Source organism: Brassica napus, chromosome A2 (assembly GCF_020379485.1).
Source record: "Brassica napus cultivar Da-Ae chromosome A2, Da-Ae, whole genome shotgun sequence".
NCBI classification, from domain to species: Eukaryota; Viridiplantae; Streptophyta; class Magnoliopsida; order Brassicales; family Brassicaceae; genus Brassica; species Brassica napus.
In genome coordinates, this window is record NC_063435.1 from 11799215 (window position 1) to 11826676 (window position 27462).

Consider the following 27462-nt stretch of genomic DNA (forward strand, 5'->3'; position numbering starts at 1 on the left):
AATATATGTTCACAAAGTTTTGTAATCAATATACGTGCAGATAGTATATACAAGTTGTCCAAACTGGTAAGCCAAAAAATTACAAAAATAATAATTCACGAAGTTTTTGTTCTTGTGCATAGATGTTACTATTTTCATTCATCGTAGATATTTATAGCTTCTTGTTTGATTTTTCATTATCCAAGTAGACTAGAGTAAGTTCCAAAGTACTTCTGCTTCAAAATGTAGCAGATGTAGAGACAAACCAAGACTGACCAAACAAGTTCTCTATTGTTGTCAGTCTTCATCTTTACTAGCCTCTCTGAGTATTTAAAAGATTCTAAAACTTTATTCACCATCTCTGATGTCTCAGCTGCAAGCAAATTCTCTTTGACTTTAGTTTCTTTTTGTTCTTGACCATCTGTACTTTTCTGGTCTATTTTTGTCACGTCGTTCTGCTTACTTCCTCTTTCAAGAGATGTTAGTTTCTTCACAAATTATTGTTTTCTTGGTCTACACTCTATAATAGGATGGCCGTTCGGATACCGAGTCGAGTTTGGATCGGGTATTTCAGATTTTGAGATATTTTAGTATAGGGGTACGTGTAGAACCCTGTTCGGGTATTTTTACACTTTGGATTGGGTTGGGATTTGTGTAGTTTAGGTTGGGATAATTCAGGTCAAGTCCGGATATTTAGATTTTGAAAAAATTAAAATTCTTCACTGCTCAATTTTTTGTACTTAGAGACTTACCACTAATTTAATTGATTTTCTAATTTTTAATAGGTTAGATGGAGATAAAACTTTAAAAGTAAAAAAACTTGACATGCATTTTAAGTGAAAAACTAATCAATTTGCCTGTAATTATATGTATATTATCTGATTTTGAGTATAACATTAATATATATATATTTAGACTAAAATGAGAAAAATAAACTAAGAACATATGGTTAAATGTACATATATTCGGATATCCATTCAAATTTATATATACCCGTTCGAGTTTAGATATCTAGTCTTTCCTAACTTAATACCTATTTAGATATTTAGCTATTTCAGTTTGGATTCAGTTCGGGTACTTCGGATCAGATTCGATACTGGTCCGGATTCGAATAAAATGGCTAGGCCCTAGTCTACAAGAAAACATACCCCGACTTAAAGGTCAGTTTTGTAGATGCATAACGAACCGGGATATGACAAGCGAGCCACACCAAGACGCATACATTTTATCGGACCGAAACCGATTTCCTGCCTATCCAAACCGGGTTATTCACGTACCGGTTTCGACCCGGTTCAGCCTCTTCTGTTGACTTTCCGGAAGCAGAATCCTAAAATTAAAAAACAGACGTTAGAAGCGATGGAGATCGGAGAGATAGAGACGGCGAAGAAGAGATGCGAATCAGTCATAAGAACAATCAACCACCTTCCTTTATCAACTTCCATAACCGCTTCGTGTCGCAGCACACTCCTCAAGCTCGCTTCCTCCGAGCTCTCCTTCCTCTCATCCCTCGCCACCGACCCTTCTCCCCCACACCCTCTCAGTGTCAACATCGGCCACATCGAGTCAGTCCTATGGATCCTACGCCGTCCTTCAATCACCGCCGTTTCGCGCGTCTGCAAACCGATTCCTCTTCCGAACACCAACAGCGTCCACGTCGATCTCGTGTGTACTCTCGGAAAGGCTCCGGCTTGGATCATCGTCTCCGATAGAAACTCTAATTACATCTCATGGAGCGATAACCGCCACGGAAGCAAGGGGTTAAAGTCGAGAATCGAAACGATCCTCGCCGCTGCGAACTCCACAACGACGTTGAAACCTTCTTCATTGATTCTCTTCTTCGCAAACGGCTTGCCTTTACCGGTTTACGAGAAGTTAAAAGACCGATTCGGAGCTGAAGACTTCAACTTTGGCTCTGATTCGGATTTTGATTGCGAGGAGACATTAGAGGGAGGAGAATGGGTTAATGTGGTTCGGACCAGGTCGTATGAAGACGCTGTTTCTGTCGAGATCAAGCTCATAGATGGTCACGATTCTCTTGCGTTTGATGAGCATGTTGTAGCTGAAGCAGAGGTTGCAGAGCTTAGCGAGAAAGATGCTTTCTCGTCAGTGCTCTCTTCCATGAGATTGAAAGGTGAAGACTTTCTTGTGAATTTCGACACGACAGCTCTTGTTGCTCTCGTTTCTGGAATCGCTAACGGATGTGCAGAGAGGATCTTGGAGATGTCTGAGGTTGTGTTAGAGGAAAAGTTCAAAGGGAATACTGTTTTCGTGATTGCTCAGGCGAGATCTGAAGTTGAGTACTCAGTTCTTGTCAGAATGGGAGGTGTGCTGTCAGGGAAGCGAGGGATTGTGTGCAAGAGTGTTGTTTCAGAGTTCGAGGAGTTAGTATCAATGTATGCTGGTCCCAATGAGAAGCAAAGAGCTGAGCAGTTGTTGAAGAGCCTAATGTAATTCGAATCTCAACAATCAGATTATGCTCTGTGTCATGCGTTTTATTCATTGTGATTGTGATCTGTGCAGGGTGGTGAATGACAATCCTACAGAGCGTGTGGTGGGACTCCCAACAACGAGGAAGTTAGCAATGAAGAACAAGATTGTGTTTGGGACAGGTGATAGATGGGGAGCACCTACGTTGACTGCAAACATGGGGTTTGTCAGAGCCGTAGCTCAGTCAGGCATGTCTCTCTCCACCATAGAACATAGCCCTCGTGCTCTCACTGGTGATTAGCCAAAGTTCAACTTCTACTTATTCTGTAACTACTTTAAGTTCTAAAGACCAATCCTTGTATTAGGGAAACAAAACAAAAACAGAACCTAGCATTTTACTTCTATCTGGTGTAGATGTCGTTTAGTTGTGGACCAAGTATCATTTCTCGGAAGCAAAGAGACCTTATCAAGGCAGTTGTATATGGTTATGTTGGTTTCTTTGGGAATGATCTCACAGCGCATAACACGTTCTAAAGTTAACTATTGCGTACACAGAGCTGAATGTTTGAACGATGGTTAGCATAACCATTCCCTTAAACGTGAGAGAGAGGTGTGATCTCTTCATGGTTCATAGTTATTCTTGAAAACATTATGATGCTAGAACAGTGTGGTTTGAAGTCTATGTCAGCATTTGGTGGAGCAACAGTACATGTACAGTTAAAAAGTGAAAACCAATATGGTATACTGCTGGTCAAGTGTAATCAGGATCCGGTTTAGATGTATGAGTCTTTCTTGAATACCACACTTTTTTGCTAGTATGATAGGTTCGAAACTGAAGAAGGCTTCTCTCCTAACTATCAATAGAACAAATGAAATTGGTTACGGCTCCATTCCCAACTAACTCTGTTTTATTTATTTTCCTACTTAACTTTTTTCCCCAAAGTTTTCCTACTTAACTTTTTTCCCCAAAGTTTTCCTACTTAACTTTACCAGCAATTAAAAGGCAAAATTTATGTTTTTGTTAGTATTTGTTATCAATTTAATTATCAAAATCATTTCAAGTATAGATTATTTACCTTTGTTGGTAATAAAACTATGTCATCATATCTAGAATAAAACACTCACAGTGCCAAAAAGACATTTACTCCAAGTTTCCAACTATAGTTAAAAGGGAAATATGTAAATACTAAATAATATATTAGTTATCTACTTTATTTTTATTAGTAGAAAATAAATATTATTTATTCGATGATCTAGTCTAGTCAGTGTTTAGTTGTTAAGGCTGCGATGTTAAAAAAGTTGAATAATATGACTTAGCTAACCAGAGTTAGTTGTATGGTGTCAACGTTGGCATATATAGTTCGAATTAAGCTAAGACAAAAACGTTGATTAGGTTTGAGAGGTTATCAGAACCTATCCATCAAAATAATATATGTGACCTGCAATTTAACCAGAAGTCCACAACAATGTTACCAAACTCCTTTTCTTCTCTTCATGTTTTTTGGGTCTAATTTCAATAATTTATCATATATCTATATATATAAAGAAATGTTCGTCTCTCTCCCGTGAAGCCACGTCATTAATTCGTGCGTTCTGGGAGTGACACGTGTCCTATTTTATATTTAGGGCCAAAATAAATGAATGCAGTTAAGGGTAATTGAACCCAGCACCTCTAGCACTGGTAATTTCTCTTAGAACCACTAGACTAAAGTCACTTTTTATAAATATGTGGCCGCGAAAATACTTATTATCGTATCAGCTGGAAGCCCATGCTTCTTCTGCTTGTGGCCAGGGCCGACACTGAACTGACGTTAAGCTGAAAATCGTGAAATTAAAAACTTTACTCCAAACAATTTTGCAATATTTCTAACCTTTATAACTTGTGCATATAATATATATCAAAATACATTTGTTATACACGCTTTTATTAGTTTTGCTTTTAAAAGAATGTATTTACAGTTATAAATATTTTGTGCCAGTGAAGTAATGATTGAAAAATCTCTATACATATGTCATTTTAAAATAACACCCAACTTCTATATATAGTCAATACATATGTCCATGTTATATTCTAGACTAAATATTTTCTCTTTTAAAAATATAGAAAACAATTTTTTTAGTCTACAAACAAATGTTGTAGAGCAAGTATGCATTATACAAAATAATATATATTTAAAATCCATACACAAAAACATAAAAGTTGTTATAGGCCTATTTCTGACACATGCACACTCCACTATGAATAAGAATTAAAAAAATAACAGTATTGTCATCAAACTTTATCACAAATCCACATTTGTACATCTATAATTATGAATTGGACAATTAGTTAATTTGATACAATACCAAAACAAGAATAATCGAAAAACAACTATACCACCGCATACTAATAAGTAAGACATAACAGATAACCAAATTCTTGAATCTTAAAACAAATTTCAACTCGAACATTTAGTGGATATCAAATTAACTAATATCCCGCCCGTAGGGCGGGCCGATCCTAGTAATTAATATTACAAAGTATTCTCAGCATTTAATTAGCAGCATCACCCATTAGCTAACTAAAGGCAATATGCAGTTGGTTGGAATCCACATATTATGGAATAACAAGTTCTCATGATCCATCCAATATACGTAAGGTTTCTAGAATATACATATAATTAAATTAAAAACATAGATCTCAGACGTATAAAACACATATTATGCATATGGAGAAGTATATTCGACATAAGCATGCATAAGAATTAACAGTTTTTGAAAACTATCGCAAACTAATTTTGTTATAGTTAACGAAATTTAGTAATCAAACAATATTTATGTATAACAGTTACTTACAAATATTAGTTTAAAAAAATGGAATAACAGTAACTCACAAAAGTTATCAGTTTAGGATATCAATATAGTTGTTTTGTCTTTAATTTGGATATCAATGTTTATTATATGTAAATACGTAGAGCTTGTCGAAGACTACAGAAACGTAGATGAATGTTGGTGGCTCGAAGTAGCGGGTGTAGGTTAGAATTTAGAGAAAACCCTTAATTAATACCCACACGAAGAGACGTTGAGAGGTTAACGAAATTTAGCGCACACCAAAGCAATCTCTAACCCTTATATGTTTAAATTGAGTGAATTGGGTGAAAATCTTAGAAAAAATAACAAATTAAGAAAATACCTATGACATAAAAATTGTGGGGATTCAAAATGATCCAGTATAGTCAAAATGATAAAATTATCCTTTTGTTTATAAAAGAGATATTTACTTGATGACTGGTGATAATAGGTTAAAAATTAAAAAAAAAATATAAATGTAATTGAGGGAATTTGACATGTTCGAGAACACAGTCAAATCGGACGAACGGCAAATCGGACGAACGATTACATGCCGGCGAGACGCTTAGTGGTGGTGTGTCATGGCTATATCACCATAATCGACAAGGAAATCGGAGCCAGCAATTTGTTTTTATTTTTTCTAAGTTTTGAATTATCAAAATCGTGTATCAGTGATAGATTTATGTAATTGAAATACAAACAATAAAAAATCGCACAAAGCTTTGATGATATAGGAGGAAACTGAAGCCGGCGGCCATGAAAACAGCTTAAGCTGTCGAAAATCATAAAAAAATTAGGGGAAGAAGATGAGTTATTTACATTTATGCCACTCATTAAAAAATAAAATAAAATAAGTCTAAGGGTGCAACTCGAACCTGGGAAATGAGTTTGAGAGTAGCAACGTAAACCACCAGACCACTGTAACTTATTCAAATATGGCTCGCAAACTCTATACTATAACCTTTATTTCCGAAAATGGTATTCAAAGAAAGTTAGCGACATGTTAAATTGACCTTAAAAATAATCTGGTGGTTTGTATTTAGCTAGGGAACAGAAACACAGGTTGGGTTAAAATAAAATTTATGTTGCTAAAGAAAGTTGTGGAGATTGATTTTTAGAGTTTTAGCATGTTTTATGATGTAAATATACGCTAAAAAAATTATTAACGGGTAACTCTTTGTGTGTAAGGTTTACAACAGCTGCTAACGGTGTAAATGGGCATTTTATACAAGAGGAAGCCCATGTTGTTAACCGGGTAACTTTTTTGTTATGTCACACTTATGATAGAAATCTGAATGGCTAAGACATTTTATATAACCAAAGAATGTTTATAACACTAAATCAGTTATTTAAAAGCCAAAAATTATATTTGCACTAATCCAAAACATATGTGTGTTAAACAGTAAATAGGTTAACAGAAAATGGATATATATATATATATATATATATATATATATTTAAGTTAGCATGTTAACTAATTCAATAGAAAGCTAAACATTCTAGTGACCGTTTAACACTTTTAATGTGCAGGTTTCTGTCTTAGCAAATAATCCAGTAGCCGTCCAACCGGAAACATAGTTTTGTTAACTTTGATAAAAACTAGGCTAAGTTTATTAGTGACATGCTATTTACAACTATATATTGCTAACGTGTGAACATCAACAAACAAAAAACAATAAATTTGGCTAAAATAGTATGTTTGCTAACCCACAGTTATATGAGTTAGGATATGTAGCAATAAAAAGAGTAGGATTCTGATGAAATCAAGATTATTTGGGGCATAAACAAAAGATTTCAAGAATGCAGGCACCAGTGCTGCAAATTCAGAACTTTCGCCTGGGTTAAATTGTCACAATCAGAAGTTAAAGGACTAAACTGAGGACGTGTCTGCAATTTACAAAGACGTGGGTTAATATGAAAATAACCAGAAGCCCAGAGGACCTGTATTGCAATAATCTGTGAAATCACTATAAGAAGAGATCTGAGCTTGGCTTCAACGCGGAAAAGGGCAAGTCCGTTACAGTGCAACAGCAATTGGAGCTCGGGATTGATCTTGCCATAACTGATTCGCGAAGGAGGATAGCTCGAGAATTGGAGATGGCTTCGACGGTGAAGAGAGCCAGTCGCTGCGGAGGACGTTGTAATGTCACGGAGAAGACGAGAATCTTGCGGTGGTTTGGAGCAAAATCGCGAGCTAACCACTGTGGTTTACTGGAGAAGTACCATGGCGAAAGAGAGTCGACATTACTGTTTTTTTTTTTTTGATCAAGGTCGACATGGCTGTATATAAGAAGGATGTCTTGAGAGAATTTTGAGATCTGTGATTAAAGAACTAATGGAAAAGTTTCTAAAAACAAGAATATGCCCACTTGCGTGACACAAGGAGATTTTGTGTTAACTTGGATTATCAGGATATAAAAAAAAAATATGTTATATCTATTACAGTTTACCGGTCACTGATGATCATACATGAGTAAGGGTAAAGTAGTAAACTAATTCTCTCCTAACTGCATCGAAAACATAAATAGTGTATTAGCCTAATTATCGTATAAGTCTTATGTATGGAGTGCAAATACTCTTAAATTTATACATATTCCGTAAATTTATCAAGCAATTACGATCAAATGTACAAGAAAATAAATATAATAAAAAAGGTAGATCGATTACTTAAAATGGATGTTGTGTTGGAATTAGGGTAGACGTTGGCATCAGTCGCCGGTCGAGAGGTCCGTCCAAACCCTCCCAACTCTCTAACGGACTATATTTTATTTTTATTTTTCTCTTTATATATATATACATAAACTTAATTATATAATAGACTATATATATATATATGTATACGTGCTGTTGCTCTTCACCTTTCTTCTTGTTCCCACATATCCATCTTCCCCAACCTTTCCCAAAAAGAAAAACTTAGGGTTTTAAGCTCCAAGATTCCTACAGATATGTATACAAAACACACAAACGCATAAAAATAATTGCGTATGTTGTTTATGTAACATCTGTGTGTTTTATTTTCTTGTGATATTTTTCTTTGTTCTTTGTATTGGTTTAGATCGTTACGTTTGAGATAAAGTTGTCCAGTAGTTAAATATAAAGATCAGCCTAAAGGATTATGTGTAGTCGAGGCCATTGGAGACCAGCAGAAGACGAGAAGCTCAAGGATCTGGTCGAACAATATGGTCCTCATAACTGGAACGCCATAGCCCTCAAGCTCCCTGGTCGATCTGGTAAGTATCTTTTACGGTTTGGTCCTAGATATTTCAAAACTAGGGTGTACAATTATGTAATAAAATATATGATTTTATAATTATGTTGATGTATATATGCAGGAAAGAGTTGTAGATTGAGATGGTTTAATCAACTGGATCCGAGAATAAATCGAAACCCTTTCACTGAAGAAGAAGAAGAAAGACTTTTAGCGGCTCACCGGATCCATGGGAACAGGTGGTCCATCATCGCTAGACTTTTCCCTGGAAGAACTGACAACGCGGTCAAGAACCATTGGCATGTTATCATGGCTCGACGCACACGTCAAACCTCCAAGCCTCATATTCTTACCTCCACGACTTCTTCTTTATTGGCGACTGAACAAATCATGATGGCTTCTGGTGATCGGAAGAGAATACTTGGGGACGGTATCAGTTACCCTTACCAATTCTCTCATATCAATCATCTACAGTTCCTAAAGGAGTTCTTCACCGAAAAGATCGCTTTCAATACCAAAGGTAAACTAAAAAAAGTGACGGGAGTACATTTTCATATTAGTGTTCCATGGATTGGTGATGAAATTATTATGTTCTAATTTTTGCAATGGAGTGCAGCCGAGTTTTTTTTTCTTTCTCTCTCTGTTCATTACATAATCAAAAAGAATTGTGATGAATTTCGATTTATTTGTGATAAAATCATATTTTCTTGTTGATTAATACATCATTTTCTTTATTATGCTAAAATTTCTATGTAATTTCATTATAATTATGTTTTTTTGGTAAAATTATATAGTTATGGTTGCAACCACATATATAACTGATGATTTGATCTTCATTTTTGGATGCGACGGTAGCAAATCAGAGTAAAAAGCCTATGGAGTTCTACAATTTTCTACAAGTAGATATGGATTCAAACAAGAGCGAGATTGTTGATCAAGATTCAGACCAAAGCAACCCCCATGACTCGGACAACAAAAACGAAAGTCGTGTTCCTTTCTTCGACTTTTTATCTGTTAGAAACTCTACTTCCTAGGGTTAACTCGTTTGCAGTATATCCGTATATGTATACGTATGTAAGTCATAATTTCTAGATTTAACTAATTAGTCTGTATACGTACGAGACTTGACATCGATTGATTACACGTATGTTTGACGTATGTAAGTTACTAAATAGTGAGCTCTAGCTAGCTAATCTGAGCTAAATGTTAAAATGTACCAAATGTAAATGCATCCACTCCACGCATTATTAATCGGTTTGTATGAGGTGAGGTGGGTAAAATGTCTAATCATATAATTCTTCTACCAATAAAACAAACAGCGGGCTATACAAACAGATCGCTTACGGTCGTGTAACCAAACCCTATAATTAAACTTACGGCGGCGTTCTTAGTTTAGAATACTATTAAAAGATGATTTAACTAAAGAAAACAAAAGATGTCGTGTAACCAAGAAGTAGATGCAATTACATCAGCGGGCTGTACAAACAGATCGCTTACGGTCAAGATCAGGCACAAGTAAAACGCATATATACACACACATTCATATAGCAAACAATCCAATATCCATAACTTATGTGAATACATTACATATATAGAGAAAATCACCTAAAAGACCATAAAATGAGTTTTTTTTTTAACAAAGAGTTAAAAAATCATTCTACCCTAACTTTATAGATATATAAATATAAATAATTATTTCAATAAATAATCAAAAATCAAAAACAATTTTTTTCAGTTTGAGTTTTTTTTCTTCATATTTTTCAATTTTACTTTGAAATCAGAAAATTCTTTTTAAAAGTATTTTTAAAACTATTTTCAAAAGTATTATTTTAAATTTTAAATATTATTTAAAAAAACTAAATTGGTCCATATAAATATATATTACACTATTTATTAAACTAAATATCAAATTGATTAGTAGTGTACAAAAGAATATTCTTAATTCTTTCCTTAAATAATAGCTACAAAATTACCTAATATGATTAACATATATATGATAATTAATTATTATATTTGATAACAATTTTTGTGTACTCTCTTTTTGTTTAATTTTATATTATTTAAAAGAAATTAAAAATCACAATCATATAATAAAAAATAGACTTTTTATTATATGATATATTTCAATTTTTTTTAAAACTATAAATTATTAAAAATGGTAAAAGTCCCACATTGAAAATTTTGTGATCAATGGTTTAACTTTTGTTTTAATCAATATACAAATGATCATAAAATCATATGAATATGAAGTCTCATTAATAGATATTCATATTATATATATATATATTATTTCATTAAGATTAGATAATTTAGTCTTGATTTTTATTCCTAAAAAGATTTTAATGAAATATTATGAAAAGATTACAATCATTTCTTTTTGAGTTTTTTCGAAGAATGAGAGATTTGATCTTTCGTCTAATATGTGTTTCTCCCTAATACCCTATCTAGCTATTATAATCGTAAGAATGAGAAATTTAAACTATTTATTATAAGTGTTTTGGTTTATCATTTAATAAATTAAACAATTCTTAGTTTATACATAGTTTACATATACTAGAATGATAAAGTATTATATATATTTTTATCGGTATACTCTTAAGTAACTAAAAACTTCAAAAGTGTAGGTTAATAAAATAAGTAATTTGGTTTGTTGTTCCAGAATTATATGATTTTTAGACCAAAAATTGGTGAATATATACTAGACAGACATTTATATTTCGAGTTTGTACTTATATTCTATAACAGTTTGATAACTTATATTAGATATGAACACTAACCTGTGATGGAGATTTTCTTCAAAAAATTGATTCTCAGATATGTAACTGAAGTGGAACTAATTTTTGAAGATGTCCATCTTTTTAAATTGACACTTATGTAATTCACCGACTTCACAGAAGAAGTTAAAAAAAGAAAAAAAAAGCTCATATTAGTGAAACATAAACGAGAACGAAAACACAATTTTATAGAGGTAGAAGATGATATCACTTATAGAGAATCAATAGTAAAAAAGTACAGAGTAGAAAACCTAATCCTATTTCGTCATTTTACAATCGATGTTACCTGGTTTTGGTGAATTGTGTCAGCCACAAAACTTAATTTTCTTTTGTCCATCTTAAAAATAATTAAAATGAGCTGTAATACTTTAACTCTTCAACAACGATGATACATTTAAGAGACCAATATTTTTATTCGTCATTTTACGATCGATAAAGATTGTAGTGCTGCAAATTGTTAAAATTATTTAATGAACAAATATTAGTATAAAAAACTCACTCCATGAATCCACGCGGGTTATCATCTAGTTGTATATTAGTTACTAAAATTATATAACTAATTAATCAAAACTACCAGAGTGAGTGAATTTTTGGTGAATAGATTGTTTGTCAATAAAATGCAGTGTGCAAGTTTGAACATAAACACAATCGAGAATAATGGTAGCATAAGCCACAGTTGCATGATATAGGTAGTAAAAAGAAAAATAATGTTTTGCACGTTTTTGTAACTGAAAAGAATGTGATGAGTATATACACAAATTCTATAAAAGGTTTTAGATAATTGAGTTTCTAATGGTGAAGTATGATAACGGAAAGACGAAATGGATGTTGGAGTATAGATATGATTAAGTTGGGTGTAGCTATCAGACACCAACAAAGATTATTTCAAAGCAGCATGTAAAACCTAGTCAAAATTACTTAAGTAAAAATAATGGGATGTAGTTGGAGATAAAAAGCATACGCATTGACATTTGACACGACGGATAAATTAAGTGACAGTTTAAAGTAGTGGGGCAAAAGTAAAATTGTAATTAATTTAAGGATTGGTTTGCAATAGCTGACATTATAAGTTATGCGTCAGCCGGCACACGTGTGACATCCCTCCGTCTCTGAGCCCTAGATCGCCGGCAGATCTCGTCGCGCGTAATGGTCTAATCCATGTTCGAAATCGAAACTACGCTAGGCGCGAGTCGAGCGGTCGACCCGGGCCTAGCGAGTTAACAAAAATTCGGAGATTAATCGGTGATTAATCGGGGCATAATTTTTAGGCTTTCTTGGTGTGTAAGTGGATACATAATATATTTGCATACAAAATACAAAGAATTCTTCTGTTACAGTTGGTAAAAGGCGTGGTTTATTGTTAAATGGACCCAGGTTCGAACCTATTATTATCAGTTTTGTGTGTTTTATTAATTTTTTGTCTTTTAATGAAGGGCGAAAGCGTATTTTCCTCATCGTCTTCTTCTTTTGACCTATTTTTTTCTGAGCACAAGATCGACGGCAGCCATCCCTTTTACTGATTCCTTTTGTTTTTATCATTTTCTTCTTCTTTTATTGATAGATTCATCAAATAACATACACAATTACTTAAGAATACAAGAAAATATGATTTTTCCTAAAGATCCGAGTTTTTTTTCCGAACAGGCTATAATCGAGACGGTAAGGGGCCGCCGAACGCTTCTCCGCCGCGGAATCGGCCGCGTTGACCGCGTTTTCGAACATGGGGTCTAATCGGTCGTTACCCAACTTTCTTTAGGGGGCGACTCGTTTTCCCGTTACCACCCGCAAACGCAGCTTTTGCGGTTGGTAGCGATTGTTGGCAGTTTGCAACAATCACTCAAATCGCTCTAAACCGTTTCAAACCGCTCTGAATCTCATAAATTCAAAAAGTGGCATCAGCTAGCGTTTGCGGTTTGAAGACGGTTGCGGGAAGATACAATTTTTTTCTTTTTTTTTAAATAATATATATACAAAAGTAAAAATATTTAATAAAAATTTTAAAATTGAAATTATGAAAATATTAAAATATATATATATATATTATATTTTAATTAATATTATAAAATTTTATAATAAAAACAATTTCAATAAATTTTCAAAATTTAAAATTATAACTTTCTAAATATAAATTTTATATTTATTATATTTTTATGATTTTTGATATTTTTATAATTATATTAAATGTAAATATTGTTAATTTATTATTTGACTGTTACCGCATTAGGTAATTAACCAGTCATAAGTCACCCGCAAACGCACTAATTTTTAACCGCAGTACCAATCGTACAAATCTCTTAAAACCGCTAGAAACCGCAATCGCCCGCATCCACGAACTCCCGCAACCGCAATTGCAACCGCTGCGTTTGAACCAGTCAGGCCTTTAATCGCATTTGTTGCGAACGCAAACGCGGAAAAGCGTTTTCTTTCTGGCGTTTTGGTTCGTGTAACGGTAACGCTGTTTAGATCGCAGATGAACACATTCTCAAGATAAAGAGTAAAACGAAACGATCGTCGTCGTCTACTCGTCTTCATCTTCCAAGCGACGAATCGAACCCGAGATTCTGAAGAAACCGCCGTAGATATGGCGACTAAGGTGGCATCGTCTCCAAGCCTTCCCAAATCTGGAGCCATCTCCAAAGGCTACAATTTCGCTTCCACTTGGGATCAGGTAATCGCGCTCGAGAACCCGCCATTAGATCCAGGAACGATCCATTGATGAGTCTGGATAGTGATCCTACATTAGTTAGATCCTCTGTTTGTTGAGAATTTAAGAGATTCAGTGTGGCTTGCCATGTTATCTTCTTCATGTGTAATGTGGTTACTATACATTGCAGAGCGCTCCTTTGACAGAGGAGCAACAAGCAGCTATAGTTTCTTTATCTCACGCAGTCGCTGACCGGCCATTCCCTGCCAATCTTGTGAGTCTGAAGTTGTTTGTTTTGGAGTTTTCTGGAATGTTTTCTTTTTTTTTTTTCCGTTTGATGTAAGTGTGAGTGTTAGTTCCTGGTTTTAGGTACATGAGTATGTTTACCGGCCCGAGTATGGCTTGTCTGTCTCAGCAGAGGACACAAACTTGGGAGATTCTGGAGTAATTGAAGCTGTTTTGGTTAACACAAATCAGGTAATATCTTGCCCTGCAACTTTAAATCCAAAAATCTGTGACTTATGTGGGGAAAGACAATGCTTAGCTGATTTTGATAATAGAATGCGGTACTGTAGGGAGTTGCGTTTGTATTTGTGGTGTGGACATCTCTTTTATTTCATCTCTAGATATGTGCTATTGCATCTTCAATTTGGCGTGCGTGTAGAAAGATTTATTTGATAAAGAATGCGATACTGTAGGATTTGCATCTGCATTTGTGGTGTGGACATCTCTTTTCTTGGGTCTCTCTATATGTCTGCTAATGCTTCTTTATTTCGACGTGTATTGCTTTTATTACAGTTTTACAAATGGTTTACTGATCTTGAATCAGCGATGAAGTCTGAGGTTAGTGATAGTCATGTTGTTCCGAGGTTAAAAGTGGCGGATGATTACTTGGCTAATTGATTTGTTCGTTTCTGACACAGACAGAGGAAAACTATTTGCACTATGTCAATACTTTGACTGAGCGCATCCAGACGTGTGATAATATACTCCACCAGACAGGTTTCCACCAAGCTTTTACCTTTGCAAGAAATTATTAAGGCGTCTGTTGCTGTATGTGACCTTAGGAATTCTCCTACGCAGGTTGATGAAACGCTTGACCTATTTAACGAACTGCAGCTGCAACATCAAACAGTAACAACAAAGACTAAAACTCTTCATGATGCATGCGACCGACTGGTATTGTTTTCTACCCTCTTTTATGCTGGAAAATGATTTTATTGTTTCTCTTAATCTTTAGAATGTATTCTCCTCCTACCTTCTATAATTATTGAAAACTAAAAAAAAAATATACTTCATGCATCTTGGCTGATCAAATTTTTTTGGCCCGCTGTGTGATTGTTATAGTTTACTTATTTGAGCTCTTTCTTCCACCTTTTCTAGTTAATGGAGAAGCAGAAATTGATGGAGTTTGCAGAAGCACTAAGGAGCAAGCTCAACTATTTTGATGAACTGGAGAATGTAAGATTTAAAAAAACTGGCCTACTGACATAATTTTGCATGTGTGTGTAAGTGTGTAGTTGCTTGAGATTGTACCCTTGTTTTACTTACTCATAACTTGGCCTTCACGTGGAACTTAAGTTTCGTAGTGTATGTTTCCATTGAATACTGGTTTTAAATTTAGGAGAAAAACACGACAAGTTGTACTATTGCTCTAATTTTTCCCTTCTTTTGCAGATATCCTCCAATTTTTACTCTCCAAATATGAATGAATCAAACTCTAACTTTCTCCCACTACTGAAACGGCTCGATGAGTGCATCTCGTGAGTAAATGATTTTGCATACAATATTATGAAATTTACATTCACTACGTGGCGATTTTCTAAAAGAATGCCGCATATAACGTTCGTCATGCTCCCATGAAGTGATTGTAATATGCTTCTTTTACCCTGGGTTCTGTAGGTACATCGAAAGTAATCCTCAATATGCGGAGTCGAGTGTTTATTTACTCAAATTTCGTCAGCTACAGGTACTAGGAAAGAGCCTTCACGCTCTCTGTCTCTCCTCCCTATTTCAATCTTATTGAGAGACGCTTGCTTGGGCATGCACACACTATTTCCAGAATTATTTTGTAACCTCTGTTATGAGAGACCACTTAAACATTTATAGTTTTACAGTCACGCGCCTTGGGCATGATTCGAACTTACATCCTTGCAGTGCTCAAAACTGCCGCTTCCCAGGTAGATATTCTTTGTAATATGCATATATTCTAGCACACTTTACACGAAGCATGTAAAAAGTTATCGTGACTGTGTATATACATGTATTGAATACCCATATGCCTGTAATCTAGGCAAGTAGAATGAATTTTGTAGTTATGTCTAGTTTTCGTGAGACAAACATGTTATTTTATTGTCAGGTTCAGGCAGCATTTCGCGGGACGGATGGAAACAAAGCATCTGTCTCGGAGGGTGTCGAGGCATCTGTTATATATGTTCGCTTCAAGGCTGCTGCAAATGAGGTGATACCTTTTTTTTTTTTCCATGTTAGACTGTAGTGCAAAAATACTAGGGTCACTGTATTTGATAAAAGACAAAGGAATGTAGCTTTTGTAGCATTTTTTCAATTTCAATTTTGTGAGTTTAGTGTTGAGATTACGGCATGGTGAAATTTTTTTTCTTATGATGTTGACCTGACCATCGAAAAAAATTATTTGTCCAGCTTAAACCTGTATTGGCGGAAATCGAGAGTCGGTCAGCAAGAAAGGAATATGTCCAAATCCTTGCAGAATGTCACAGACTATACTGTGAACAGCGGCTTTCTCTGGTGAGTTTATTTTCTGGATGACAATATGGTTCAGTTTCTATCTGCAGGTAACTATAATCGCCTGTTTATTTTTCATTTCACATTAGCAGGTCAAAGGCATAGTTCACCAACGAAGAAAGAAGCACTGCCATCTTTGACTAGATCTGGTTGTGCATATCTGATGCAGGTATATAAAGGAAAACAAAGGGACTCTTTATTCACATGAGAAACTAGGATTTATGTCAGTTTAGTAGAAAAGGACGTTGCTATCATTTTAGGGGATAGAAACATATAAGAAAATTAGAGAATGTTAATATATCTGTTATTCTGTGTGATTTCAAAGGTCAGATGACGGTCTTCGAGAGAGATAATGGCTGGATTATCAGCTTTATCAAGTGAAAATTTTAGAGATTGTTAATGGACTTGGTTTCTTAAAAAAGTAAATTACTGTACCACACGACCTAACTCACATTATGAATTCAGGTTTGTCAAATGGAGAATCAACTGTTTACTCATTTCTTTCCAGCATCATCAGAAGAAGTTTCGAGTCTGGCACCTTTAGTGGATCCTTTGTAAGCGTTTCTGAGTCGTGCTCCATATTCACCCTTTCTGCTTCTGTTCAATTTAACCCTGAAATACTTTTTTGTGCCTTTTATTCCGAAATATAGAAAGCTAATACAGATTGCCATAAGCATCTAACCTAAATCTTACCTGAATACATAATATCTGAGACGTTGCAAATGTACTTTCCTTCTCGTTCTCTGTACACTATTAGTGGTCATCATCTATTACACAGCAGTGTATCCGCCCTATCATTATTGTTAACTGTGAACTGGAAACCTACTTTCCTGGCATTGCCTTGATAATATTATCTTTGTTTTGTTTAATACTAGTCGCGTTATTTGTATTTTGAGATGGGAAATTGTTATATTTGCTGGATCCACTGCACTGTAGTCAATTTTCTTTGAATCTGATTATGAGTCTATGACTTCTGAAAAGCCTAAGCTCAGAGAATATGAGTAAGCATAAGCTATCATGTTTTTGAGTTTGAAGCAAGTATGAACTTTTATGGCTAGTATCTTGCAGACTGATTTTGTTTCTTATATCTTATGCCATGCTTCCAACTATATTGTAGTTGTTGACTTGTTGTAGTCGGTGGATCCATTACACTGTAGTCAACTTTCCTTAAATTTGAATATGGCTTCTTGAAATTCTAGGATATAGTATGAGTAAGCATTGTTGATCCAGATTGTTTTCGTTTCTTATATCTTATTCGATGCATCCAGGGCCGGCCCTGGGCTAAAGTCCATAAAGCAAGGGCTTTAGACACCGGAGTTTACATATATTTAGGGGCGCCAAATTGTGTTAGGATGCTTTCGTCTAGTGGTTTGTATACTTGCACAATTACCTCGGGAGCTAAGTTCGAATACCAGTATTTCCTTTTTATTATTTTTCAGCTTTTGATATTGATAATCATTAAAAATATCGCAAAAGACGTGCTCAACTATCTAACAACTTTTAGTTCCTTTCTGTGTGTTAATAAAACAAACAAGTTAACCCAAACCTAATTATTCCCTTTGTTCTCTGATATTACATTTTTTTAAGAGCTAATTTGCTGAATATACTAAAAATGGTGAGATACCATAGAATGGGGGGTAAATGGTAATGATAGGGGGAAAAAAATTAGAGGGATATAGTGTATGGAGTGCAAATATGTGATATTTGGTGTGTAGGGAATACAAATTCTCTTTTTTTAAATCATTTTTTCTCCATGTTTAATGCCCTTTCTCTACCATCTTGAAGTCTATATAACATTCACCTTGCGTTGGTCAAATCAGTTACACAAGAACACTTCTCCTTCTTAAATGTATTTTTTCTGCTGTTCCTGTAAGGTTTTTTTCCGTAAGTTATATTATTTTTGAAAAAAATATTCTGAAATATGCGCAAACATAAAACTAAAAACTCTGTAAAAATTACTAATTTTTACGAAGTTAACGTGAAAGAAACTTTTTGATCAGATTATAGTTTTTACTTATTATATTGTATTATATGTATTGCTATTTGATTTGCAATAGATGCTCACTTTTGCTTTTTTAAATTTATAGAAAATGTTACCGGGAAATAGAATCAGGAATCAGTCGAGTGGATGTGCAAATAGAAAGAGAAATGAGAGACAAGACGAGCTGATAAAATCTCAAGCCAATCAGGGGGCAACATTTTTTAAGTACGCTTTAGGCGCCATTTAAGTCCGGACCGGCACTGGATGCATCCAATTTATCATATTTTCTTGATTCCTGAACAGGTCTACGTACTTGTATGACATATTACGCCCGAAACTGATTCACGAGGCAGATATTGACCTTCTATGTGAGCTTGTTCATATCCTTAAAGTCGAAGTCTTGGGAGAGCAGTCCGCTAGACAGAGCGAACCCCTGGCTGGACTGCGGCCTACATTACAAAGACTTTTAGCCGATGTTAACGAGAGATTGACTTTTCGTGCCAGAACATATATTCGAGATGAGGTGCCGAATTTACCTTGCCAGAATTGTTTTTCTACAACTTCGTTACTGTTTCTCTCCCTGGCCTTTACTTCCACAAGCATGATTCTCATCTGCGTCTATGTAGAAATAGTGAAATTTATATGTTGTCACCACTAAGACTAAACACCTACTATTGATAATAGGAATTTTTTTTATCAGTTTCAGCTGTGTAATCCTGTTTATTCGTAGAGGACTTTGCTTTCCTTGAATTGCTCTGTTTCAGTCCTCTTCTTACTTCTGCAGATGGCAAATTATATTCCCTCTTCTGAAGATCTGAATTACCCTGGAAAGCTGGAGAGATCTGCTAATACGCCATCTGATACCAATCTCGGGGTAAAATATAATTTTCAGATTATTCCTATTGTTTGGTAATCTTTAGTTGTATATTTATATTCGAAGGTGCAGGATGATGAAAACGCTGATGTATACAAGACTTGGTACCCACCTCTGGAGAAGACTCTCTCTTGTCTATCTAAATTATATCGTTGCTTGGAGCCTGCAGTTTTCACCGGATTAGCACAGGCAAGACTGGTCTATCAGTAACTTTATTGCTTCTCATTCTGTTAAAGAAGACACGCACAGTTGTCTAACTGATTATCACTTATGTTCCACAGGACGCTGTAGAAGTTTGCTCTTTGTCAGTTCAAGTAAGCAAGCTAGAAAACCATGCATTCATCGCCTTGCCTCTTGATTCTTTTTCATCTGTCCTTATTTTCATTTACAGAAGATGTGCCATTGTGTATTTGGGTTACAAGTCCACATTATTTTGTCAAATATGTAACAGAAAGCCAGCAAGCTTGTCATTAAGCGATCAACTACAATGGATGGCCAGCTGTTCCTTATCAAGCATCTCCTTATTTTGAGGGAACAGGTTATGGCTGATCTATCTTTACTTTGCTTCTTTTGCTATAGATTCAATGACTATATTCTAAACGATACTTATATTTGTTTTCAGATTGCGCCATTTGATATAGAATTTTCAGTCACCCACAAAGAGCTTGATTTCTCTCATTTACTGGTTAGTATTTTCGACAGTCAGGTCCACTTTGTATGATAGATTGAAACGATAGCTTTTGAGAGTGCTTGTCTTTGGTCCATGTATCAGATCTTTTTCTTCCAGTGGTTTCTTTCTTTGCTGTTGACTTGGCTATATTTCGGTATTAACTAATATCACTCATAAAATGTGGTTAGGAACATCTGAGGAGGATACTTAGAGGTCAAGCGTCACTTTTTGATTGGTCTAGGTCAACCTCTCTTGCAAGGATCCTGTCACCTCGAGTTCTGGAGAGCCAAATAGATGCCAAGAAGGTTTGTTATTTTTCTATTCCACCCACTATCAGTTATAGATTTGCCTCTGATACGTTTTAGGTATCGGAACTGGTAAATAGAGTAATAACGAGAATAGAAGATCAAGTGATGTTATTTATGATTATAAAAAGAGAACACGTTTGAGAGATTTTACTAGGAGTCTCTCAACCTCCCCATGACATGAATGATCAACAACTTGATAACTCTCTCTCTTGCTCTCGCACTCTCTTATATACTAAATATGTTTTAGGTTAAATAACTCATTAGATCATCCTAAATCCAGCCCATTAACATCAGGAAATGGGCCCTCGTATCATTACTCCGCCCTTTCAATTTAACCTTGTCCTCAAGGTTGGAGATGATGCAAGTTTTCTCTGAACCACCCACTTGATCGTCCTATTTTCACTTGGTCATAACATTCTCCCCCTCTGCTCCAACCCTCTTCCACTGTCACTTGATGTATCTCAGGTGGTCTTGTATAGTGGAACAATGCCTCAACAGAAACTAGACATACCTCTGGTGGTCTTGTGAAGTGGAACAACAACTCAACATAAACTAGAGCCACATGAGGATGGAAATGGTCCACTGTGAGTTGCAAAGTTTTCTCCCTAACAAGTGGAAGCTTCATTCCCATTACAGAAGACCTCCCCATCTCAAATTCGTCCACCAGATCAGCTTCAAGGCTTCTTTTCATCCTTGTTACACTCAACTTTAGAAAAATCCTTTGTTCCATCGCAAGTAAGCAACCTGCCATAATTAGTAGTGCTTCATGAACTTTCTCTAAGCTTGTCCCGCCTGGATCCCAATCAAAATCAATCGCAGCAACCTGAGTCCAACTACTTGCCTCCCTCTCGTTTGAATCAAATGCCATAAGAGCTTGACTCGTAACGTCCCATCTTGAGTTCCACGAACTGTCATTATCAGTTACTAGGGAAACTGGAATAAACAGAGTACTACCAGGAGAGTCCTGAGTTTTGTTGTCTTGTTCAAGTTCTTGCCCCTTCCCCTCCTTGAAGATAGAAAACTCAGGTGGTTTCAGAAAGTGGAACATCTCCTTTGTAGCAGCATGACCTGAAGCTAGAGTCAAGGATTCACACTCTTGAAATTTCCAGCAAACAGCTTCATAGGGCTTCAAAACAGTCCTAATTCCCATCCAGTTAAGCCCATATCCCCTGCCTATTTGTTTTTGCAGCTCTTGGTTCATGTATACCCTTATACAGATCTCCTTCCACTGAATGACTGAGGGAACAGATAACTCTGCAACGCAATGTACAAACTGTGGCACCTGAATTCTTATGTTTTCTTCCTGCTCCTTTCCGTTAGCTTTGATGTAATCCCAAGTCTCAAACCATATGAAGACTTTCCAAATAAGCTCCACATTTTGGCCTTTGTCTACTTCACGCCATGTTACAAAATACCTGGTTACAGTACCTGGCCTACACATAGCACCCTCCACGATCTCTTTTCTATTATAAGTATTACGAACCGATGACAGTAATAATTCAAAGGACAGCTCTTTCTTCATGTGCTTCTTTCGAAACCTAACTTTTCTACTACTGATGAGAGACTTCTTCTCTACTACTGCCAACTCAAATATCATTGTTACCTGAACCATCGCATTGATGCCAAGGTTGGATAACTGTCGCATTTGGTCTGCCTTGTCATGCCTACGCTGCTTTTGCTTATACCTCTTCCATTCCAAGAACTTCATCCATGCTAGCTTAACAAACGAGTTAAGCTTTCCCTCAGGTACACAGTTAACCCTCAAGACTTCCCTCCTCTCAGTAGAAACTAGCCTCAGCCCCCAATACAGCTTCCCAAAACCATTTCGTTTCAGCCATTTTCTGCCCTCCAAGTAGACCATCTTACAGAGCTTTCTCATAAACAAGCCGCTGAACTTCTTTACCCACAGTTCACGTTTTGAGTTCCAAAAAGCAGTGATATAGTTACCAGAAAACCTACTCTTAATCTCTTTCTTTTGCTTCTTGTGATTGTGTTTGAGCTTCTTTCTCATCACATTGGCTATCTTCATTATCACTTTCCTCCTTTTTTTGAATCTCATCAGCCACTTTTTGTTGGACACAAGACTCGTGTAGAGATTCTGCCATTTTGCTTTTCTTTCCTTCGTGGCAGCTAGCAACTTCCTAATCTTCATCACGACACCATCTAGCTTGATCCATTCCTTGTGATTTTTCTGCTTGAACTTATGTTTCATCCATTTGTTTAGCTTCTTCAGAACTCTCTTAAGTCCCTGCCTCAACTCCTTTTGCTCCATCAGATGCTTATTTCTCTTTATCTCATACTCCTCCATCCTCTGTCTCATACTCTCACAATGACTTTCTTCCTTGTTAGACTTGACACACTTCTTCTCAAGCTGCTCTAACTTCATTCTCTTCTTCCTCTTCCTTGTAAATTTCCACATCCACTTCTTTGCAAGCACTGTCTTTCTTCTCTTCGGCATTGGGTCGAACACTTGGCAGGCACCAACATCCATCTCTGTCTCTAAGCTGTTATCCTCTTCGAACACAAGGGTTTCAGTCTCTGGATCATCCTTCTCTTGCACCAACACTGGACAGTCCAGAATTAACATTTCGTTCTTCACCTCTGGGATCAGCTGATTTGAGTACAGAATCAGATCATCCTTCTCTCCCGATACTGTCTCAGGCAGAGCCGACTCGAAACTCTTCACAAATCCTTCGACGGAGCTCAGGATCTGATTCGAATCTCCAGCAACCATCATCTCTTCTTCCTGTTGCTTCTTAGCCTCGTCTTCATCCCAACGATCCATATCACGACTTAGCTGCTTCAAACGATCCTGTAGGTTTAGTTCCCCCGCGAATTCAACGCTTTTGCGGAATCTCTGGAACAACCGTTTCTTGAGATCCTCCCAGCTGTTGAACACAGATCGAGCAATCTCATCACAATACCATTCTAGAGCTTCGCCTTCAATGAACCCGTATGCAAACTGTATGGTTTCGAAATCAGAGAAGCTGTGAGCAGAAACGAACGCGTCGATCCACTCAATCCACAACTCTGGATCTTCACCGTAAAAGATTGGAACAATAATCGATCCCATGGCTCGTAACTGAGCTCTGATACCAAGTTGATACGTTTTAGGTATCGGAACTGGTAAATAGAGTAATAACGAGAATAGAAGATCAAGTGATGTTATTTATGATTATAAAAAGAGAACACGTTTGAGAGATTTTACTAGGAGTCTCTCAACCTCCCCATGACATGAATGATCAACAACTTGATAACTCTCTCTCTTGCTCTCGCACTCTCTTATATACTAAATATGTTTTAGGTTAAATAACTCATTAGATCATCCTAAATCCAGCCCATTAACATCAGGAAATGGGCCCTCGTATCAGCCTCATGTTCACATAACTTTGTCATTCAAATGTGTTGATTTTGTTTTACTATGTAAACCATGAGCATCTTTCTGCAAGACTGATTTACCAGTATTGGTGAAAGATTAAAAATTTGATGTCATAGTCTGGGTTATTTTTCTGCCATTCTAGTAGGCCTAAAGAGATATGGTAACTTAATAGCAGACCATACCTAGCTGCTTGATGTAGTCTTATTTCCATCATGTACATTAAAAGTTGATAACCGATGCAAGTCGATATCTAATACATTACTACCAAGTAAACTGTAGCCCAGCCACTGGCAGAGCTAGTGTTTACTGTTGGGCAGAACTGGTTGAAGCATCTGTATTCAGTTCAAGCTGTTGCAGATGATCTCAATTTTTTGTTGTTAGCTTGTTTGTTGCATCATGCTTACCTGGACGCCTCTTCGATGCTGGATCCTTTATATGAATGGGAATGATGCATGGACCCTTTTTTTTTGGCAGGAGTTAGAAAAATGTCTTAAGACAACTTGTGAGGAGTTCATCATGTCAGTCACTAAGCTAGTTGTGGATCCTATGCTTTCATTCGTAACCAAGGTGGGTTTTCTCTTTTCCTTTTATTTTTTTCTGGGAAACTTTTAAAGTTCAAGTCAGTATCCTTGCACTGCTCCATTTTCAATAAACTTTAAAATCTCCTCCAATGCATTACAGACCATTTATAACTTAAATTTGTGTCGTAGTCACGTCCATTTATTTAACACAATGCACCGATCATCAGAGGAGGGGCTCTATTATCTAAAGGGGCTTCTCACCTAATGAAACAGCGTAACAGTTTGGCTTGGTTTGTATGCAAGTGACAGCCATAAAAGTTGCTCTTTCAACTGGAACTCAGAATCAAAAAGTTGACTCTGTCATGGCTAAGCCGCTAAAGGAACAAGCTATCGCTACTCCAGATAAGGTGGCTGAACTTGTTCAGAAGGTACGATATAAGAAATGTACTCTTTTAGATATTTCAGGAATAGAGATGGCAGCTATATCCTGTTGTTCCCTATCAAGCTCTCCAGGATGCAACTTCTTTACTGATACATGATATTAAAATATTTGTACATCAGTAGTTCCTAGGACTGACAAATACAGATGCTAATGATCCCTCAAACATGCATTTGTTGTTCTCTAGTACAAGAATTAATAACAGTAAGCACAGTGAAATGATGATTTGTATCACTTTTTGTAGGTATATGCAGCAATACAGCAAGAGTTGCTTCCGATTTTAGCAAAAATGAAACTCTATCTGCAGAATCCATCAACGCGAGGACCATACTTTTCAAGCCGATCAAGTAAGTCTTACTTATTCCAAATCCTCTGCTACTCCCGACTACCATCTAAACCATCTTGGTTTTGTGTTCTTGTTGTCTGAACCCAAGCCTCTTGCTAGTTTGAATACTAACAAATGCGTGGATTTGATGACCCTATAATGTATATGTTTTGTATATTCAGGACAAATATTGTGGAAGCTCATACACAAGTGGAGTCTTTGCTCAAAGCCGAGTACTCAGTTGAAGAACAAGCTAGTGTTAATGTGATATCTATTCAGGATCTGCAAACCCAACTCGACAACTTGCTTTAACGTCTTGGCTCAATCAACGGTTTTTGATTTCGGCACTAGGGTGTATTATATAAAGACTTTTGCTTCTTTTTCTTACTACGGTTGGCTCAGTCAGGATTTCTCGCTTAACTTTTCAAAATGTAAAAAAATAAAAAAGGTTGCGATTGGTAAAATTTTGTAGTTAAAAAAAGTGGTGGGGGAAAGTAGAAAACTAAAAAGAAAATTTGATTGGTTCACCATTCCAAAAGTGACATTTTCACTTTTTCATGCAGTGAAAAAGTTTCAATTGAAAAAAAAATCACATAAGAAAAAGATTTACACATTTTAGTGTCACTCCATTTTATTCGATTTGTCCTACCAAAACCAAAGCAGTAAAAATAAGAAGACACTTAGATAAAAGTTATAAAATATTTGTAAAAGCTGTATAACATGTATTTGATTGGTTCACCATTCCAAAGTAGACATTTTCACTTTTTCCATGCAGTGAAAAGGTTTTAGTTGAAAAAAAAAACAAATCACTTTAAGAAAAAGATTTACATATTTTAGTGTCAATCCATTTTATTCAATTTTGCTTACCAAAACTAAAGCAGGAAAAATAAGAACAGCACTCAAATCAAAGTTATAAAATATTTGTGAAAGATGTATAACATGTATTTGTACACAATTAGTTCAGTTAAATTTTATTGGTATTCTGAATGTATATATTAAAGTGATAAACTTCAACAAAAATGTTGTTGTCTCCCCATTCATTGTTTTAGAAGGAATGTAGATTTTGTTTTCATTCAGTATGGGCGAGCTGTCAAGTTGTACATGATTACTTGGTTAATAGATGATAATATAAATATAATCAAATTGATAATATTTAAACAGAATTCTTGTCACTAATTATTATTTATGACAATAAGAAATTTCTGTATCATTAGAGTTTTTGGAAAACTGAAAAAACAATACATAGTATATGATATGATCGATGACAAACAAAATAATTAATATTTGATAATAAAATGATGTCGTTTTATGGATCGATTCACTCAACAAAATATGACTAAAAAAAAGTTTAGGATACACATAATAAATATTTTTTATAGTTTACATATATATATATTCAATCTTTAAGTAATCTTATATATTAAAACAGAAGTCATGACTTCTTTTCATGTGTGATTTTTTTAGTTTGGACCATTCTTAGAAAATATCATATTTAACATAAATTCATTATTATATCTTTAAATATCTTTATCTTTTATTTGAAATACAAATGAATATATTTAAAATATTCTAACAAAATCTTTTTAAAATCTTTTTAAAATCTTTTTAAATTTACTTTCAAAAATTAGTTAGTTTTAATTTAAATTATCATAAAATATAATTAAAAATTAAAATTGAATATTGTTTTAGTTTATAAACGAAAATTTAAATAAAATGAAATTAATTAATTTCACAAATACATTTACTAATAATTTTAAAACATTTTGTTAGAAATAAATATTTATATTTATTTTTATTTTAATTTTTTCAAATTTGTTTTCTAATAAAATAAAAATCATGACTTTTTGATGAGTGATATTTTTATTTGGACCATCATTTAAATTTTATATTAAATGTATATCACTAATGCTAATATACATAATATTTTTAACTACTTTAATCATAATATCTTTTATATCTTTTAATTCTTTTAAAAAAAAAAAATTCTAACAAATCTCTTGAAAAAGATTATAATAAGATCTTAATTGTCATAAATTGAATATAAATATTTTCAACTAATTTTGTAATTAGTAATGAAATGTTACTAAAAGAATAAAATTATATCCTATTTTATCAATTTTATAATAATATCTATCATTTTAAAATAAAAATGTTATATTGAACAAAATATGATAAAATTATTTTAAATTGATAAGTTAACATATTTTACTTTCATAAATATAAAATATTTATGCTAAAAATATAATATGTTGGTAGAACGGGTTAATATTAGTAAACTATATAATACATATATAAAAATTTAACTTATCTTAAACTTTTTAAAATACAGTAATTTATTATA

The 27462-nt window shown here is 34.9% G+C and overlaps 2 protein-coding genes and 1 pseudogene across 3 annotated transcripts; all 3 read left to right on the forward strand.

The window, feature by feature from the left end:
- The first annotated feature begins 1149 nt into the window (after positions 1-1149).
- Positions 1150-2877, forward strand: LOC106381345 (UPF0415 protein C7orf25 homolog). Its single transcript, XM_013821248.3, has 2 exons — positions 1150-2426; positions 2500-2877. Exons 1-2 carry the CDS (start codon positions 1153-1155, stop codon positions 2705-2707), a joined length of 1482 nt encoding a protein of 493 aa, XP_013676702.2. The 5' UTR covers positions 1150-1152; the 3' UTR covers positions 2708-2877.
- A 5197-nt stretch (positions 2878-8074) lies between these two features.
- Positions 8075-9601, forward strand: LOC106379538 (transcription factor MYB54). Of its 2 annotated transcripts, none has more exons than XM_048757502.1 (3): positions 8075-8465; positions 8568-8963; positions 9299-9601. In XM_048757502.1, exons 1-3 carry the CDS (start codon positions 8351-8353, stop codon positions 9475-9477), a joined length of 690 nt encoding a protein of 229 aa, XP_048613459.1. In that variant the 5' UTR covers positions 8075-8350; the 3' UTR covers positions 9478-9601. The 2 variants fall into 2 exon arrangements, with proteins under 2 accessions (XP_048613459.1, XP_048613458.1); XM_048757501.1 differs by having other exon boundaries at positions 8082-8465; positions 9287-9601.
- A 3937-nt stretch (positions 9602-13538) lies between these two features.
- On the forward strand, positions 13539-25551 carry LOC106381346 (annotated as a pseudogene).
- Positions 25552-27462: the final 1911 nt, after the last annotated feature.